This window comes from Protobothrops mucrosquamatus, unplaced genomic scaffold, assembly GCF_001527695.2.
Source record: "Protobothrops mucrosquamatus isolate PMUCROS unplaced genomic scaffold, P.Mucros_1.0 scaffold319, whole genome shotgun sequence".
In the NCBI taxonomy this organism is placed as follows: Eukaryota; Metazoa; Chordata; class Lepidosauria; order Squamata; family Viperidae; genus Protobothrops; species Protobothrops mucrosquamatus.
In genome coordinates, this window is record NW_015386658.1 from 290,953 (window position 1) to 306,663 (window position 15,711).

At 36.9% G+C, this 15,711-nt stretch overlaps 1 protein-coding gene across 2 annotated transcripts in view; it reads left to right on the forward strand.

Annotated features, from left to right (window-relative positions):
* LOC107286731 (histone-lysine N-methyltransferase SMYD3) overlaps positions 1-4,965 on the forward strand; it is a 145,510-nt gene extending 140,545 nt beyond the window's left edge. For both annotated transcript variants that reach the window (XM_015815146.1, XM_015815145.1), the window contains exons 7-8: positions 926-1,034; positions 4,363-4,965. In XM_015815146.1, the coding sequence (XP_015670632.1) occupies positions 926-1,034; positions 4,363-4,464 (211 nt within the window). In that variant the 3' untranslated portion in view covers positions 4,465-4,965. The remainder of the gene's footprint in view (positions 1-925; positions 1,035-4,362) is intronic.
* Positions 4,966-15,711: the final 10,746 nt, after the last annotated feature.

Here is a 15,711-nt window from a genome sequence, read left to right on the forward strand (position 1 = left end):
GTGCAGCTCGCGCAGCAGCGGTGTCACATGGGAGCGACGAGTCCCTCCCAACACCGCCCGCGCGGCCGCATTCTGGACCAGTTGGAGTCTCCGGGTGCTCCTCAGAGGGAGCCCCATGTAGAGAGCATTACAGTAGTCCAGGCGAGAGGTGACGAGAGCATGAGTGACTGTGCGCAAGGCGTCCCGGTCCAGAAAAGGTATTTTGAATATTAGATTCTGTTATGAATTGAGATAAAGGGAACTTTGGTTACCTAAAACCTGGAAATTATAAATATCAAATGTTAAATTTGAATATTGATGAGAAACTAAAAATTGGGAAAAACCAATAACAGGACATTGATTGAATGTAAAGATTGAATGTAAAAGTAATTAAGATATGTATAAGCTAAAATTTATTGATAAATGTAATAATGATGTTTTTATTTAGTTGATATAATAAGAACTGCATTAGCTTAAATATGAGATAGTAGATATTAAGGGAAAAAGAGAGGAAATAATTGACGTTGTAGTTTGAGATTTGTACTAAAGATTTTTGTATGTTACTGGACTATTGATTAACCCAGCCACCATGTTGCTTTTTAAATACCTAAATGTAAAATTAGAAAATTAATAAAAATATTATTTAAAAAAAGACTGAATTCTGCTTTGCTGGCTATTGCATTGTCTCAGAAAGGTGGGGGAAATAATCCTACCCTTGTCACTTTCTAACAGAATAACATAAGAACTGTTCCAAGATTGAAAATAATACTTTGTTAACAACCCTTCAGTATTTCACACTCCTCAACACTGGCTAATTTCTCCCTAATACCTCATTAAAATTCACAGTGGCTTTGTAGTCCTACTCTAATGGCTCTCCACTGAGGTAGGAATGGTGAAAGTGAGAACTGACAAATGGGTGTAATTTTCTCCCTGCCCTTCTTTTCAGTGTTTATTATCCCAGCTTCCATCCTTTGAGGGCTATCCAGATGATGAGAGTGGCCAAGTTGCAGTTCCACCAGGACATGTCCTCCCAGGCCCTTGAAACCTTGAAACAGGTCAGTTTTGCTCACTGGTCCTACAGTCTCTTTCCTCCTAATTGTTTCTGCAACTTCCTTTCACTCACCTCGCTTTCCAAATGTCAGTCAGCAAGCACTCTCCTACTTTTTTACATCTAAGCCCAGAGGCAATGGCTACAAAGTGAGCTGCTTACAGTTTCCAGGAGAGACTTACTTTAATAGCAGTGGTTGGTAATTACTGTTCAGTATCTGAGGGGGTATCATTAATCACCCCAAACCTTGAATGGCAAATAGCTATTAAGTTGGATGAACAAGAGACTGTTTCAGTACCTTAATCTGCTTCTCCTTTTTAAATATTGATCATGTTCTGCATCTCACTGAACAGGGAAGGCAATGTAAATAGTAGTGGAAATGCTTCCTTTGATCATAAACTAGTAAGAATTCTGAAATTCACCTGAAATATTTGGGATGGAATGCTGATGAAAAAGAGGACAATCAAAATCTGAGTACATTACAGTAAGTCATGAACACATTTAATTCAGTGCTGACCACTGCAAAAAAATGTGTATTATTAAAATATCTGATCGGAGGAAGTTTCTTCATATGAATTATTTGTAAGCCAGTTCAGAATAGCAATAGATTGTATATGCATAATCTGCTCATCATTATTGAAAGGAAATACATTAGTAACTAACTTGTTTCTGAAAGCAGTACATGTTTTCCATTATTTATTTTGTTAACAATTCATTCAGCTCAATAGCAGTCTGAAACCAAATCTGTAAAAGTACTTAAAATAATTTCCTGTGGAAAAATAAGTTACTAAAGATAATTAAATCTATTAGCTTGTTTAAACTTTAAAGCACATTTGGGGAGACAAAAAATAAGGTTTTAGTTATGTGGCATAAAGCAAGTTGGTTGCACATGAATGGTGTCCTATATATAGAAGTTCATTGCATGCAGACCTGAACCTGTTTCAGCTGGCTGCTCCTTATTTGGAGTTTCTTCTAAATTTGTGATAGATTTATAAAATGCACAAGACCTTCTGGAAAAGTCACTGTATATATTTGCTCGAGTTACATAGCTTTGTGACAGCTGCCTTATGTAATTCCCCAACTGATTCTTTGTAAAGTTTCACATATTGTAGTTTAAGTTCCAGTTTCTTGTTTAAGGATGTAAAAGAAAGTTTCTAAAATTCAAGTAATCTATTATAATGCTTTATCTGAGATTGAACACCGATTGTTATCAGATTTTTTTTATGCTTCTGTCTTATTTGTTAGGCTTCTGGCCTTTCTCTCAGTGAGCTTAAGATGGTGCGTGTCTTCTGCCCATTACAAATAATCATTTAAGAATTAGCATTAAGTCATACACTTCTTATATGAACATATGTGTATGTGCACACCCAGATTTGCACATGTAAATACACATTTTATTTGAAGTGATTTAGTGGTTCAGATGCTAGACTACTAATTGTGAGACTAAAATTCCAGTCTGACCTTGGCCATAGATGCCAGTTTGATGGCTTTGGGCTGCTCACTCTTCTCAACTCTAGATTGGAAAGTCCAAAGATCTGTCTACTAACCTGCACTGGACCATCATGAAAGAATCTTCAGTGAAGATGCCTTCATGCTTCAGTAGATTGATTCAGGATAGTAGTAGTAATAACACTAACAATAATAACATTGTTGAAAGCTGATTTTGAGGTGCTACTATCTGTGATAAAATGTTGTAATTAAAAATAAAGTTTTCAGTTAATTTCATGTTATTTCATAACTGTTATTTCTTTCACATTTAATTGATTTTGACATCTAGTCGCTTCATTTGATAGAATTGTTGAATTCCTAAGTCTGACGTCTATAAATGAGCGATCATTTCACTGCATCCCTGGAAGATATCCATCCATGTCAATGTTGTAATCTAGTTTTGCCTGTAATTAGAGAAATAGATTCCTAGCATACCTTCTGGAGATTAAACTTGGGTTAATCTTCATAAGTCCTACACTAAACTGTAATCTCCAAAGACTCCTACAATTAAAGATATTTTAATTATATTTTTTTCAAATTTTAAAAGATTACGTTGGTGATCCAGAATAGACAAAGGGCAGATTTTATGTTTTGATACTAGTAGGACTCTTAAAAAAAAAAAAACTCTGCGAAGTATACAGAAAAATTGAGGAAATGAGGAAGAAGTCTAGCTTCCAAGAATTTTATATCACACAATATGCCAAGACTACTATAAATGATTGGAAATCTGTAAGAATGCAGTAAGTCCTCTGCTGAGACATTAAGCTCTTACCCCAAAGCATGTATAGTCCATCTATATCAGTTTTCCTGCTATAAAGGGACATAACCCAAATGTATCTGCTCCAGAATCACAGGCAGCCCTTTCCAAATAGATTCCATTTGAACTGGTTCCTTCCAGCTTGCCCTATGCATTATTTATTATATATGTGATGTAAATAACACGAGTGTGGCCTTTCTTTGCATCTCTAAGAAGCCTTCGTGTAATTGAGGGATAAAGGAGAAACTGAAACTATTTCCTCAATATCCTGGCCTTTGCTTTGTAGCCCATTAGCATGATGGACCTTGCTCTCTCCTTTCATCATGACTGAGCAGCAGAGAGGCGTATTTGCATACCACTACATGTGTCTCTGATGTTAGGTAGCCTGTCCAATCCAAATGCAAATTAGACATAAATGAATGCGCTGGGCTTTTACTTGCACTTCCTTATCAATTACTTAATGAGTTTTATATTCTTGGGGAGAGAAGCCAGTGTGGTTTTTGATACTATGCTGAGTATCCTATTTGTTTGCTCAGGGTAGCTCATAGTTAAGTTCTTTCCTTTATTTGGCACTGTTGTTTCTATAGATCTGAATGCTAAATGCATTCTGAATGCTAAATGCATTCTGAATGCCTGAGCAGGGGGTTGGACTAGATGACATCCAAGGTCCCTTCCAACTTTATCATTATTATTATTATTATTATAAACCTTTTTTCAGACCATGGAGGAAAACAAGGCAGGACCAGTTCCATAATGCTGCTCTTATACTACTAAGCTGAATTACCTTGAAAGATGCACATATGTTTTCTGTTTAAACTAAACATATCCCAAAGCACATAGCATATTAAAATGTATAGAGGCCAAGCAAACGAGCATCAAGAGCAGCAAATTCCATAGCAATCTGGATAAACTAGTAGAAAAGAGGTTGCATTGTTATGGAATATATGAAGAGACAAGCTGAAGTGACAATCTACACTGGCGAAGTTGCAAATTGTTTTTTTAGAAATGAAATATTCCAGATGGAGATATTTAGAGGCATACCATCAAGGATAACAGAATGTTTTTCTTCTGTATTTCTTTTGCATTTCAGGCTTATGATATTATGAAAGTGACTCATGGGACAGAGCATAGCCTCATGCAGGACCTGATGATACTTAAAGAAGAGTGCGAAGCTGGCATGCTATTAAAATAAAGATGACGTGCAAGACACAACCTAGAAGGACAACAAAAAAAGGAGACTCAGAAGAAAATAAGTATCTTTCTCAACCAAACATATGGCAGTAAAATTGCCATATATATTGAGTAGCTTTCCATTGATCTGAATTCTGCAAGAAAAAATAGTCTAGTTGTTTCATTATGTAATCTTCACATTATTACTTTTGCTACTTCTCCAAATGAAACTTTTCAACAATCAGTAATTCCAGCAAGAACTGCTTCCTGCTGAGAAATGGGCTGAAAAGGCACCAGGAAAATTCCAAGCTACAAGTTCTTTGTAATTGAAAGTATAGAAAATGCTAATTTGTGTAAGTGCATTATTAGATGGGTATAAATTAAGACTCATACCTCCGAATACATTGCAAGTATTTGAATTTGGTTTCATCACTGTCCTTTTGTCCTATCATAAATTGCTCCCTCTTCAAGGCGTTCTCATTTCCGGGTATGCAGTGATTTGTTTTGTTTATTTTAGATTTATTTTTAATCCCACTTTTATTTTATTTTCTATAAATAACTCAGGATGATGAACATACCTAATACTTCCTCCTCCTATTTTCCCACAACAACAACCCTGTTAGGTGGTTGAGAGAGAGAGTTACTGGGCAAAGTCACCCAGCTGGCATTCATGCCTATGGCAGGACTAGAAGTCAGTTTCCTTGCATTCCATGTTCCTTGTATATTTGTTGCACAGCATGCTTATTGTTAGATTATTAATCATGGAAACTGAAGATACAGTTGAGATGCAAACTTCCAACAGTGTCATTTGTTAGCTGTTTGTTCTGAGTGATTCTGCCTTGAGTGATGTATCAGCATCAGAGGAGGAGGAGAGACGGAGGAAGGGAGACAGATAGATGAACAGAATCAATTTATCCCTGAATCATCTGCATTCTTCCTATCTAGTAATACTGCAGTAATGTTTATGCCCCCAGATACAAAAGTTCTCAGAATGTGAATCAGCCAACAACAATTGCAGTTCACTGTATGCTTCCTACTAAAGACATTCCATTAAATGGGGAAGTTCTTACTTCTGAATAAATATACCTATAATTGTGTAGTTAATGTGTCTTTCCAACGCTAAGTGCTCAGTCTCGCATTCTTGTCCAATTTTATCCACCTTGTCTAACAAATTTTATATTCATTTATTTTGGGAAAATAGGCTAGTTCTTACCAGATGGAAGAAATTACCTACACAATTCCCATTCTGAGCAATGTTCTGTCTAGATTTGACTTGAAGCAAATCTCCAGGAGTGCAGAGATTCTTATAACAGAGTTTCTTGGATGGAACAACCCTGTGACTGAACTTGACATTGTACATGACTAAAAACTGAATCTTAGATTCCGAAGAATATACAACCCATCCTTGAAACTGCAGTGTAAATGCATGTTCTGAAGGCAGATATTGCTTGCTTTAAACAAGAACGTTGCTATGTACTTTCTCCCCCCCTTCCTTCCCCCATCCATTTTCTCACTTAAAATGCACACTTCAAATCTGCCAGACAAAATCTGCTCACTTAAGTTTCAGTCCTCTGAAAAGAAAGCTGTAGCTCATTAGTCAAAGACATGCTTTGCGTGTGGGAGGTCCTAGGTTCAATTTCCTGGCATTTCCAGGAGCATCAGGAAAAATTCTTGCCAGAAACCCTGTGGAGATTGTTAGCGTTGATGCTGCTGAGCAAGATGGCTCAAGAGCCTCACTTAGTATCAGGCTGTTCCAAAGTTCCCAACAATCAACTCTTAGAAGGATTTGAAGTTTGCGACAAGAGTGAAATTTTGGGGGCCTTAATTTTTAATTCTTAAATGTCATGTCCATTTAAGTCAGTAGCTTGAAAGTATTTATGACAATACGGTGAAAATACTGTACATTTCAGAGAAAATGAGCACTCTGGACATAAGTCAGAATGGCAACTCACAAATGCCAATACAGGAGTATAATCTCTTCTGAACTTTTGAACGTGATACCGCAAAGGAAACTTCATGCACTTCCCTGGCCCAACATGGAACCTAGTGTGATCAAAGATGGGGTTATGTCAGCCACCCTGTCATAAGCATATTTCTTTTTAGCACAATAAACATTATTAGGAGAAAAGTCCAGATTGGTTTGTATATGACTGCACTTGATATACAGATAATTGCATTTGTGAAATGCTGGGCTCCCTCATGCAGTTCAGAAGTTTCCTTGAAGATAGCTGCTAATCCACACAAAACATAAAAATCAGAAGAAATCTAGTAGCATCCTTTCAGGCTAACCAATTTGATTAAAAGGCATAATCCTTTGTGAACCACAGCTCATCAGATACCCAGATAAATATGGTGATATGGGATTTTAACTGAGGCGGGTGGTTTTTAAGGTGCTGTCATACTCATTTTAATATGTCTCTCCTCATGCAGTGTCTAAAATGGTGTAAATTAAATAAGACATCATCCCCTCCCATTGATTCTAATTGAGTAACATGGGCTGAACTGCAGATCTGGCCTTCACAGGCTGTCAGGTCAACCAAGCTTCACACCTTTTGTATTACTTTCCATTGATTATGATTTTTTGTGCTTGTCTCAGCAGCAGCAGTAAATGGAAAGGGCATTTATTTTTATTTGAGAGCTATTTGTTGGACAGATTAATTTATGGACAATAAATGTTGTAGAGTAGATGTGCTTTGTGCTTTTCTCCCATTGGGGTGTTGGTTGCAGGGGAGAAAAGGGGGGGTTCATAAGTCTCAGAGAGTTAAACAAATGAAGGTGAATCAATTCAAGGTGAGGCAAAAGACTTCTTCCTATGTATATATAAAACAATATTTAACAAATAAAACAATGATGGCATAACTATAATTTGAATATCAGATCAGAAGGTTCTCAAATCATGTCTTGTTCATAGACTTCACTGAGTCATTTGTCAATTCCAGGAACAAGTTTCTAGATCCTTTGTGCAAGTGGTCTACCTCATCATTTTAAACTGCCGTGCAACCAGGTGAAAGACTTGGCTGCACTTCACATAACTGTCTCCTGATCACACAAGTGTTACAGACACACATTTTTTTTTTGTATTTCATCTGACAGTTTCTTTCACATTCACGTCAGGCTAATATCAGTGAAAACCAAGGGAGTCAAAAGTCAGAAAAATTGATTTGTTGCAAGATTGGAGAATGGCAGCGAGGCTCTGATATGGCTTGTCAGCAATAACATCACCTAAAACGATTTTCTGGCTTGGTGTCAGCATTTTTTGAGCAGACTAGACAGAAAACATAACCAGATGAGCTAATGCTATTTTATTGTAAGGCTACTTAACAGAATTTTGCAAGTCTGATATTGCAAATCATCTATCTCTTTTACAGAATGAGAAATTAGGAAGGGTGCCTTCTGAATCCCTTTGTCTCTAATGCAGCTGCAGGCTATGCCATCTCTTATCTGACCATTACCTAGGCAGCATGTCTTCTGTCTCCCAAGGCCTTTCCCATTTACCATTGCACTTGGTCATATGATGGTATTTCTCTTGTTTCCTTTGTTCATACACTGCTTCCTGTTCATAGCCACACTAGATCTTTATTTGTATAGAAGAGCAGAACCCCCATTTTATCACTTAGCCAGGCCTGAGTGGAGAGGTGCAGCTAAGTATCATCAGCATGCTGATAGTACTGCACTCTGTGCCATTGGATAAATTCACTCAGTAGTTTCCTATAGGAATGGGGAGAATGTCAATCCCTGAAGCAGCACACACAGTGGAAGCTGCAAGTTGGATCTCTCACTTCATATCAACACTGATTGGAATGCATCCCAGAGGAAGTACAAGACTGCCTCCTGAAATCCTGAAGCCGGTCCAGAAGGTTCAGTGGTAACAAAAGCTGCTGAATATCAAGAAAAGCAAGGATGAATGCATTAATCTGTATCCAAGCCTACCAGAGGTCATCCACAACCATTTCAGCCCCATACTGAAATCTGACTGGAAAGGGTCCAGATAATCTACTTCTTCCAAAATTATCTGCAGACACCATGTGATCTGTTGTTAATCTTCCCTAAAAATTGATTATTGGAAACAGATGAAAATTGTCCAAAATGATAAGATACGATTATAATTTCTGATCAAGTGGGCTAACACTCTAGTGTTATCAATAAATTAGAAGACAAGTAGTAGCAATGTTACATCAGGATGAGTGCATGTCTAGAATATCTTAGGGGGCCAGACTGGGGAGAGATTATTCTGGAGAAAATCTGTGTCATTCCTAAGGCTCAATACTGACTTAGTGGCATATAATCAACCAACAATATAAAATACAGGGTTTTCTGCTAAGCTAATAAGATACAACTTGTCAGATGGGGTAAAAAACTGTAAAGAAAAAAGATCTGAAGCTGAATATAGCTTTATAAAGATCACAAATAGAGTCATAAACCTGGTATATAAAAGCTTATGGATGTACTCATTTTGCCTTGCCCTTCAATGCAGCAGTTCAACAGGCATATTAATACAGATTATAAAATATAAAATTTTGTTAGAAACTTTCTTTTAATTTTATATGTTGGGTTAGAGCTGGCAAGAATGTCCAATCTATATTTGCTCCTTATTATGCACAAGAACAGATTGCATAATCAAAGAGCTCTTAAAGAGACCTGGATGCCATCCAGGAAAAGAATAGCCACATTGAATCTGTAATTCCTAAAATAGCTTCTGTGTAAGTCTATGCACAGAGAAGATGGTGCCAGCAGAGGTACATTGCAGAAAGCACATTTAAGAAAAGTTGGCTGAGGAAAACAGCAAAATTATCCTCTAATAAAATAAACACCTGGATCAGTGGGTGAACATTCTCCTGTTACTCTGTTCATTAACCTAATTTCAAATTAATCACATTATGTGGGCTGCTTCCCACACAATTGTGACAATCTGTGCCCGTGCTCACAGTGCCTTATATCTTTAAATATTATTGTCTAAAATTATACAATGATCCTTTGGCTTATTATACTCTTTTTTTCCGGCTTATCTAACATCCAGTCTGAATAATATGTCTGCAAAGTAGGCTATTTTGTAACATTTTGATTGCTTTAATTAAAGCATTTATCTATTTTTCATCCTATGGAATCTACACAGTTGTAAACATAAATTGACAATTCATTCTGACAACCTTTAATTGACTAGTCCTTATTATAGCAAAATCATGGCAACTTTTCTCAGACTCATTCAGCTTCTCCCACAGTCCATATGGCTATGTGCACTTTACGAAAAATTAATTGCATTCTTTGAAAATGAAATACGTTTAATGTGATGGAGGAGGAGCTAATTGTACTTTTGCCCAAAAAGAGCCTTAAAACAATATTTCATGAGAAAATTCTTAGAAATTGCTGCAAATAAATGTTATTGCTGTATTTGGCAGCATGTGAGAGGAATTATGATAGGAATATTTCTTGGGAAAGCGTAATTCTAAATTGATTCTAAAAGAAGTCATACTAGAGTCCAACATTATGTTCTGCAATAGCAACCATAAGAAAGTAAAGGAAGCTCAGTATTGATTCATTGAGCAACCCAGCAATTGGAACTGTGGTGCATAACTCAAGATACCTACTCCTAGATGATTCATCCTACACTCTTAAGTCCTCAACAGGGCACCTTTTGTAGGAACTTCTTCAGGTATGTCTTAACAATACTGGGACAATCTGCTTTTTCCATGATGGAGAAGGGGGCTCAAGCGCCAATAGACATTTTTTTTAATATGCATAAAATAAATAGCCTTTGTATCTGTAATACTGGGCCCTGATAAAATGTAGCCTTGTTTCATTGGTTGAGACTCTCAGAAAATACCAATAACCAATCTGTGCAGGGGGGGGGGGAATCCTCCTAATGACTCTATAGTATTTCCTACCTAAATTGATTGTATCATGACTGACAGCACCTTCTGATTCCTTTTGAAAGCAGTTTGCAACTCTACTAACCTATGCAAATAGTAACTGCTAAAAGCATAACAAACCTCCATTTTGGGCTTCTGACACACTAGAAAACTATTAGAAATGCTCAGTGTTTTTTTTCTAAAAAAAAAAAGGTGCTGGAACTCACACATGTCATACAACCCGCCTTGCCTACCCTACAAGGTTCCATCCAAAAAAGGTGCTGGAACTCCATTCTGGGTGTTCTATGAAAAAAAAAGCCCTGGAAATGCTACTATGCCTGCTCTTGGCTTAACAATACATGTTAAGCAATTTAAAGATGGCACATTTGTTTTGGTGAACTGACCTATTAGAAAGGGGTCAAGCTTCCATAGCAAGATTTTTTTCCTTTAAGCTACAAGAAATAGCAATAACTCATTTGCCACCATTTGTAATTATGGTTACTACATTTTTAAAATGTCATAATTGACATATAGATAAAATATATTTGAAACCCAAAGTGCTGTGTATATTGGTGTATGATGGGAAGCTGTTCAGAAAAAATATTGTGATCAACCATTTTGAATTTGATGGTAGGTGTTGAACATGTCACCATTTTCTTTTCACACCATTTTGGATGTGTCTGGTGTGTGTGTGTTCAAGTCAAGATGGTTGCTATGACTGAGCAATCAAACCTTGGGCCTTTATTCCTGTGCAGTTGGGTGGGCTTCATTTAATCAGTTGTGGCTGACATCTTGACTTTTTTGACCTCCCTAAACCCCCTAATTTATTTTTTAGTTTCTGGAAATAAACATAGTCTATCTTATTTTTCTGCTCTAGAGTTGTGCTGCGCTTTGGTTTCAGGATTTGGTGGACTAAAGTCTAAAATATCAGGAAAATAGAACAGGTGGAAGTGGCAATTAGGACTGAAAAAAAGCTCAAAATATTAAAATGAACATTAAAAAAAAGATTAGCAGTGCCTCAATTGAAGAAGTGCTGAAAAATGGAAAAGCTGAAATAAAGATCTAAGATAAAAAACATGATAGATTTTTCTAAACTTTGTCTCTGGCAAGACAGTGTCAGGCAGACAGAATGTTTTTTTCAGAGCCTCTTGTCATGGTCTTCCTAGTATACAGTCTGGCCTGGCAAAAATCAACAAATGGCAACAGAAGAGGTATATGGATGCTGTTTTGGGTCACGGAAATGGAAATGAACTATTAAAGCATCCCCTTTCTGAATCCTTTTCAGAACAGGCTTAAGAGTCCTCAAAGGACTGAAAGAAATTACATGAACACTTCAGTTTGAAGCACATGAATTTCTTAAAAAGATAATTTAGCCCATATAAATTAGTCTTCATGGGCCAGGATTTTAATTTCATTTTTGACCAATTATGTTTCTTAAACCTAGCTTTAAATCATATCCATCCCACTTCTATCTTATATTTTCCTGCAAGATAATTGTAGTGCTGGTTTGAATGGCTGGGATTAGCAACTGAGTTTTACGGGCTCTTTGTTTAAAGTTTATAAACCAAAACCATAAAAAATAAACGGGCACAAAGGATTACAGGGGTGAGATGCCTTCTGATAAATGTCATCATGATCCTTATTTTCAATCATTATTTAACCAGCATCCCTGAGAATTATTAAAGCTGTTTAGCTTCGAATGACAAACCTGGAACCAAATCCAGCCCTTCCTTTCAGGAGTAAAAAAAAATAATTTACCACATGGCAGGGTCCCTCACTCTTTGGCATTCTCTTTGTTTGAAATGCTTGTGTCTAACCTTGAAAACATGGTAAAAACAGCCAACACTGGTAATTCTCCATGGTCTTTTGCTAGGAGTGTAATTTACAAAATATGTTATTTTGGCTGATGAGAGTTAGCAACTGTACTACAACTCTGGAGGCCTTTGATAGGTATGTTGGCTTGCAATTCACCATACTATTATCCAGGATGCTGAGAGACGTGTGATAGGGGAAAATTGAAGTAAAGTGACTACTATTGTTACCATCAAGTTTTTATTTTATTTTACTTTATTATGACTTTATATTTTTATTTTATTCTTTTACTAATCACCTTGATCCTTTAGTAGTTCAAATTCTTTTTAGTGCTCATGGTAATCAGAATATACTGTATTTATTTCCTTAAATGCACATCTGCATTTTTACTTCTCTCATGGAAATAATAGATTATTGTAGTATTAAGGGCAGTTCCAGGAATTTCAGTATTAGGTTCTGATAGAAGAGAGATTAAACAGTTTACTCTCAGATTCAATCTCTAGCAAGCTGTGGTGATGAAGGTGCTGAGCATATTAGAATACAATGAACAGCATTTAAAAAGGGAGTTAGTATGTAACAAGATGGATTGCTTAATACCTTATCATCTATTTTGAAGTGGATAAAAGAAATACAATGAGGAAAATTCTGAAGACTTCTTTGGATTAGCAATGAATAGAAAATAAAATGGCCTAATTAAGGCAAAATATTTAATTCGTCACATTGCAAGACAAAAAGCTCTTTTTACCATTTTTGTCTAGAATCCTTATCCATCTTAATTTTGCCCAGTCTTGTTTCCTCTCCCACTGAAAGAATCAAGCCAAGAAACAAACTCAGGACTGGTTGCCTATTAAATTGCCTGATGTTGACAATGTTTGAACTGACTCGTCTATGGAGATTCTGGGTTTTCCAGGTCATGGTTATCCCAAAAGGTGCTTTTTCAGGAGGCAACTGGACTTTGTTTTTTCTTTGATTTTCTAAGATTTTTCACTTCTCATCCAAGAAGCTTCTTCAGCTCTGACTAGATGGTGGGATATGGAAGGATTTATATTCCTTGCAGACAGCTGGTCATTTGCATTCTTTTAGAGAGTCATTGAAGCCATTTGGAGGTTTACCTGTGTCCTCAGGGTCACTTGAGTAGTACCAATGTGTGTGGAGCCTTCTTGGCTGCAGGATGTTTTCTGCCCTGTATCCTTTCACTGTTGAAGACAGGAGCAGGCTGTTGGGGATGAGTGTTGTCTGAATCTTAAACTGAAATGCAAATGGTTCCTGTAGTCTGCAATGTTTTCTGAAAAAAAAGGCCAGTTGCCTCCTGAAAAAGCAACTTTTGGGATAACCATGACCTGGATGGCTGAGAATCTCCATAGACATTTAGCTATCCACTTTGGGATGAACACCCTTCGAATGGTGAGGGAGTATGAATGGATTTCTAGAAAACATTGCAGACTACAGGAATTATTTGTGCTTCAGTTTGAGATGCAGACAACACAGACTCATCCCCAACAGCCTGCGCATGTCTTAACAGTGACAGGACACAGGGCAGAAAAGGCAGAAAACATCCTGTAGCCAAGAAGGCTGCACACACATTGGCACCACTCAGGTGACCCTGAGGACACAGGTAAACCTCCAAATGGCTTCAACAACTCTCTAAAAGAATCAAATGACCTTCCATTCCCCATCATCTAGTCAGAGCTGAAGAAACTTCTTGGATGAGAAGCAAAATGTCTTCAAAGAAAAACAAAGTCCAGTTGCCTCCTGAAAAAGCACCTTTTGGGATTTGAACTGACTCCAACAACTATTATTGTGTTTTTCATCTGGGTGGGGACTGGCATCTCTTTAGTGGCAGTTGATGCCATGAAAACTATGCTGAGGTAATCACAAACCTGTGGCCTACTTCATAAAGCATTCTAAATCATAACACGGCATAATGCACAAAAGATTAATGTGTCATCATTCCCCTGCAAATTTTTGATACCTTTTCTCTGCTTTTAAGACAGGATCTCTGCATTGCCTTTTCCATTGTCAGAAAAACAATGAATTGCATTCCCACTAAGTCTGGGAAAAACCTAGTTAGGTCTTCTTAAATATCACCTCGATTCAGTAATGGACAGGTTGTAGCAATAAACTACAAACTAAAGCTCAACTTAAAGGGAGACCAACCATCTGTGAGCAATGATTTTGCTCTGGACAGCCCAGTCCAGTGCAGCCCAGCATTTGCTGCTGTATCAATTAAGTGTGCAGTTTAAGAGTTGTTCTTGGTTCCTGTATCCCAAATAATAGCTGTAGTTAACAGGGCCTTAGTAACTCAGAAATCATAATACTTTAGAAATGATCATTTCTATGATCCAGCTATTGTTATACCTTGATAATCTCCAACCTATGTATTTATTACTGTGGACTCTTATTTAAGTCTGCCTTTGTTGAAGATTTCAGCTAGGAAAGCAGTACTCCATTAGCTCTCAATATCCAAAAAGCTTCACGCTCCAAAACACTATTTTTAGTATTCTAAAGACCTACTTGAGGAGACATTGTTTGAGATCTTGGTTTCATCCGATCCTACTTGGTTAAGGCAAGAAGCAAAGTCTTCCTGCCAACAACTTCCATATTAGATATATTCCCCCCTGGCCTTAAGTCTGGCAATGTTTTCAGAAGAATTATTATATCCCAGACTCTGGGCGGTTAAGAGCTGACTGCTTAGTTGCTATTCATTGGTATGTTGTTTTATTTGTTCTTGACAAGTTCACATTCTGCTTTTCTATGTTCCTTTTGCTCCACTTTCTACACATTGCTTGACCTTGTTTGACCTTCCTGAGATTGTATACATTTTGGAAAACAGTATCTTCAGAGATTGTTGGGGAAAGGTAGGGTCAAACTCTGCCCCTCTGAAATTAAACCAAGAAGAAATATTTCATCAATCAATGGTGTATGCTTTGTAAGGAGTGAAAAGAACTGATGCATAGCTCATGTCTATAATTCCAAGTCAGTTATGAATTCAGACAATTATTCATTTTAAGAACAAGCTACTGAAAATGGACTCAGTGTCTACAGTTCAGAGAGAAAATAATAAATGTGCTGTATCTGCTTTCTGGTTAAGCATCACAATCAACATTTATTAAACATTGGTTGTGCCAATGATTTGGCAGATAATGAGAAGGTAAATTGTAAAGATGTGAGCATCACTTTATTACAGCACTCCCATTGGTATCAGCAAGCAAACTGTACTTTCAATATTTCAATATTTCATTTTAATTGTATTTTAAACTTAGTATTTTGTATGGTTTGTCTGTTTTTTAACTTGCTGTAAGCCGCCCTGAGTCCGCTAGGAGAAGGGCGGGGTATAAATTGAATAAAACTAAACTAAACTAAACTTTCTAACAAATCTTAAGCCCTTTAAATATCCAGTGATTTCATCTTATTGACCCAGGAAGTCATTTAATTAGACAGTCTTCTGGTGAAATCACATTGGTGAAGTTAGTGCTTTCTCACATGCCTATTTTCTCAACAAAACAGTAGTTTGTTCTGACATATTTTTACTCCAGAAATTGGTTAAAAATGGCATTTTTCCACTGAAGTCAAGACTTGGTGGAAATTAGGATGGGTAACAAAAAAGCAAA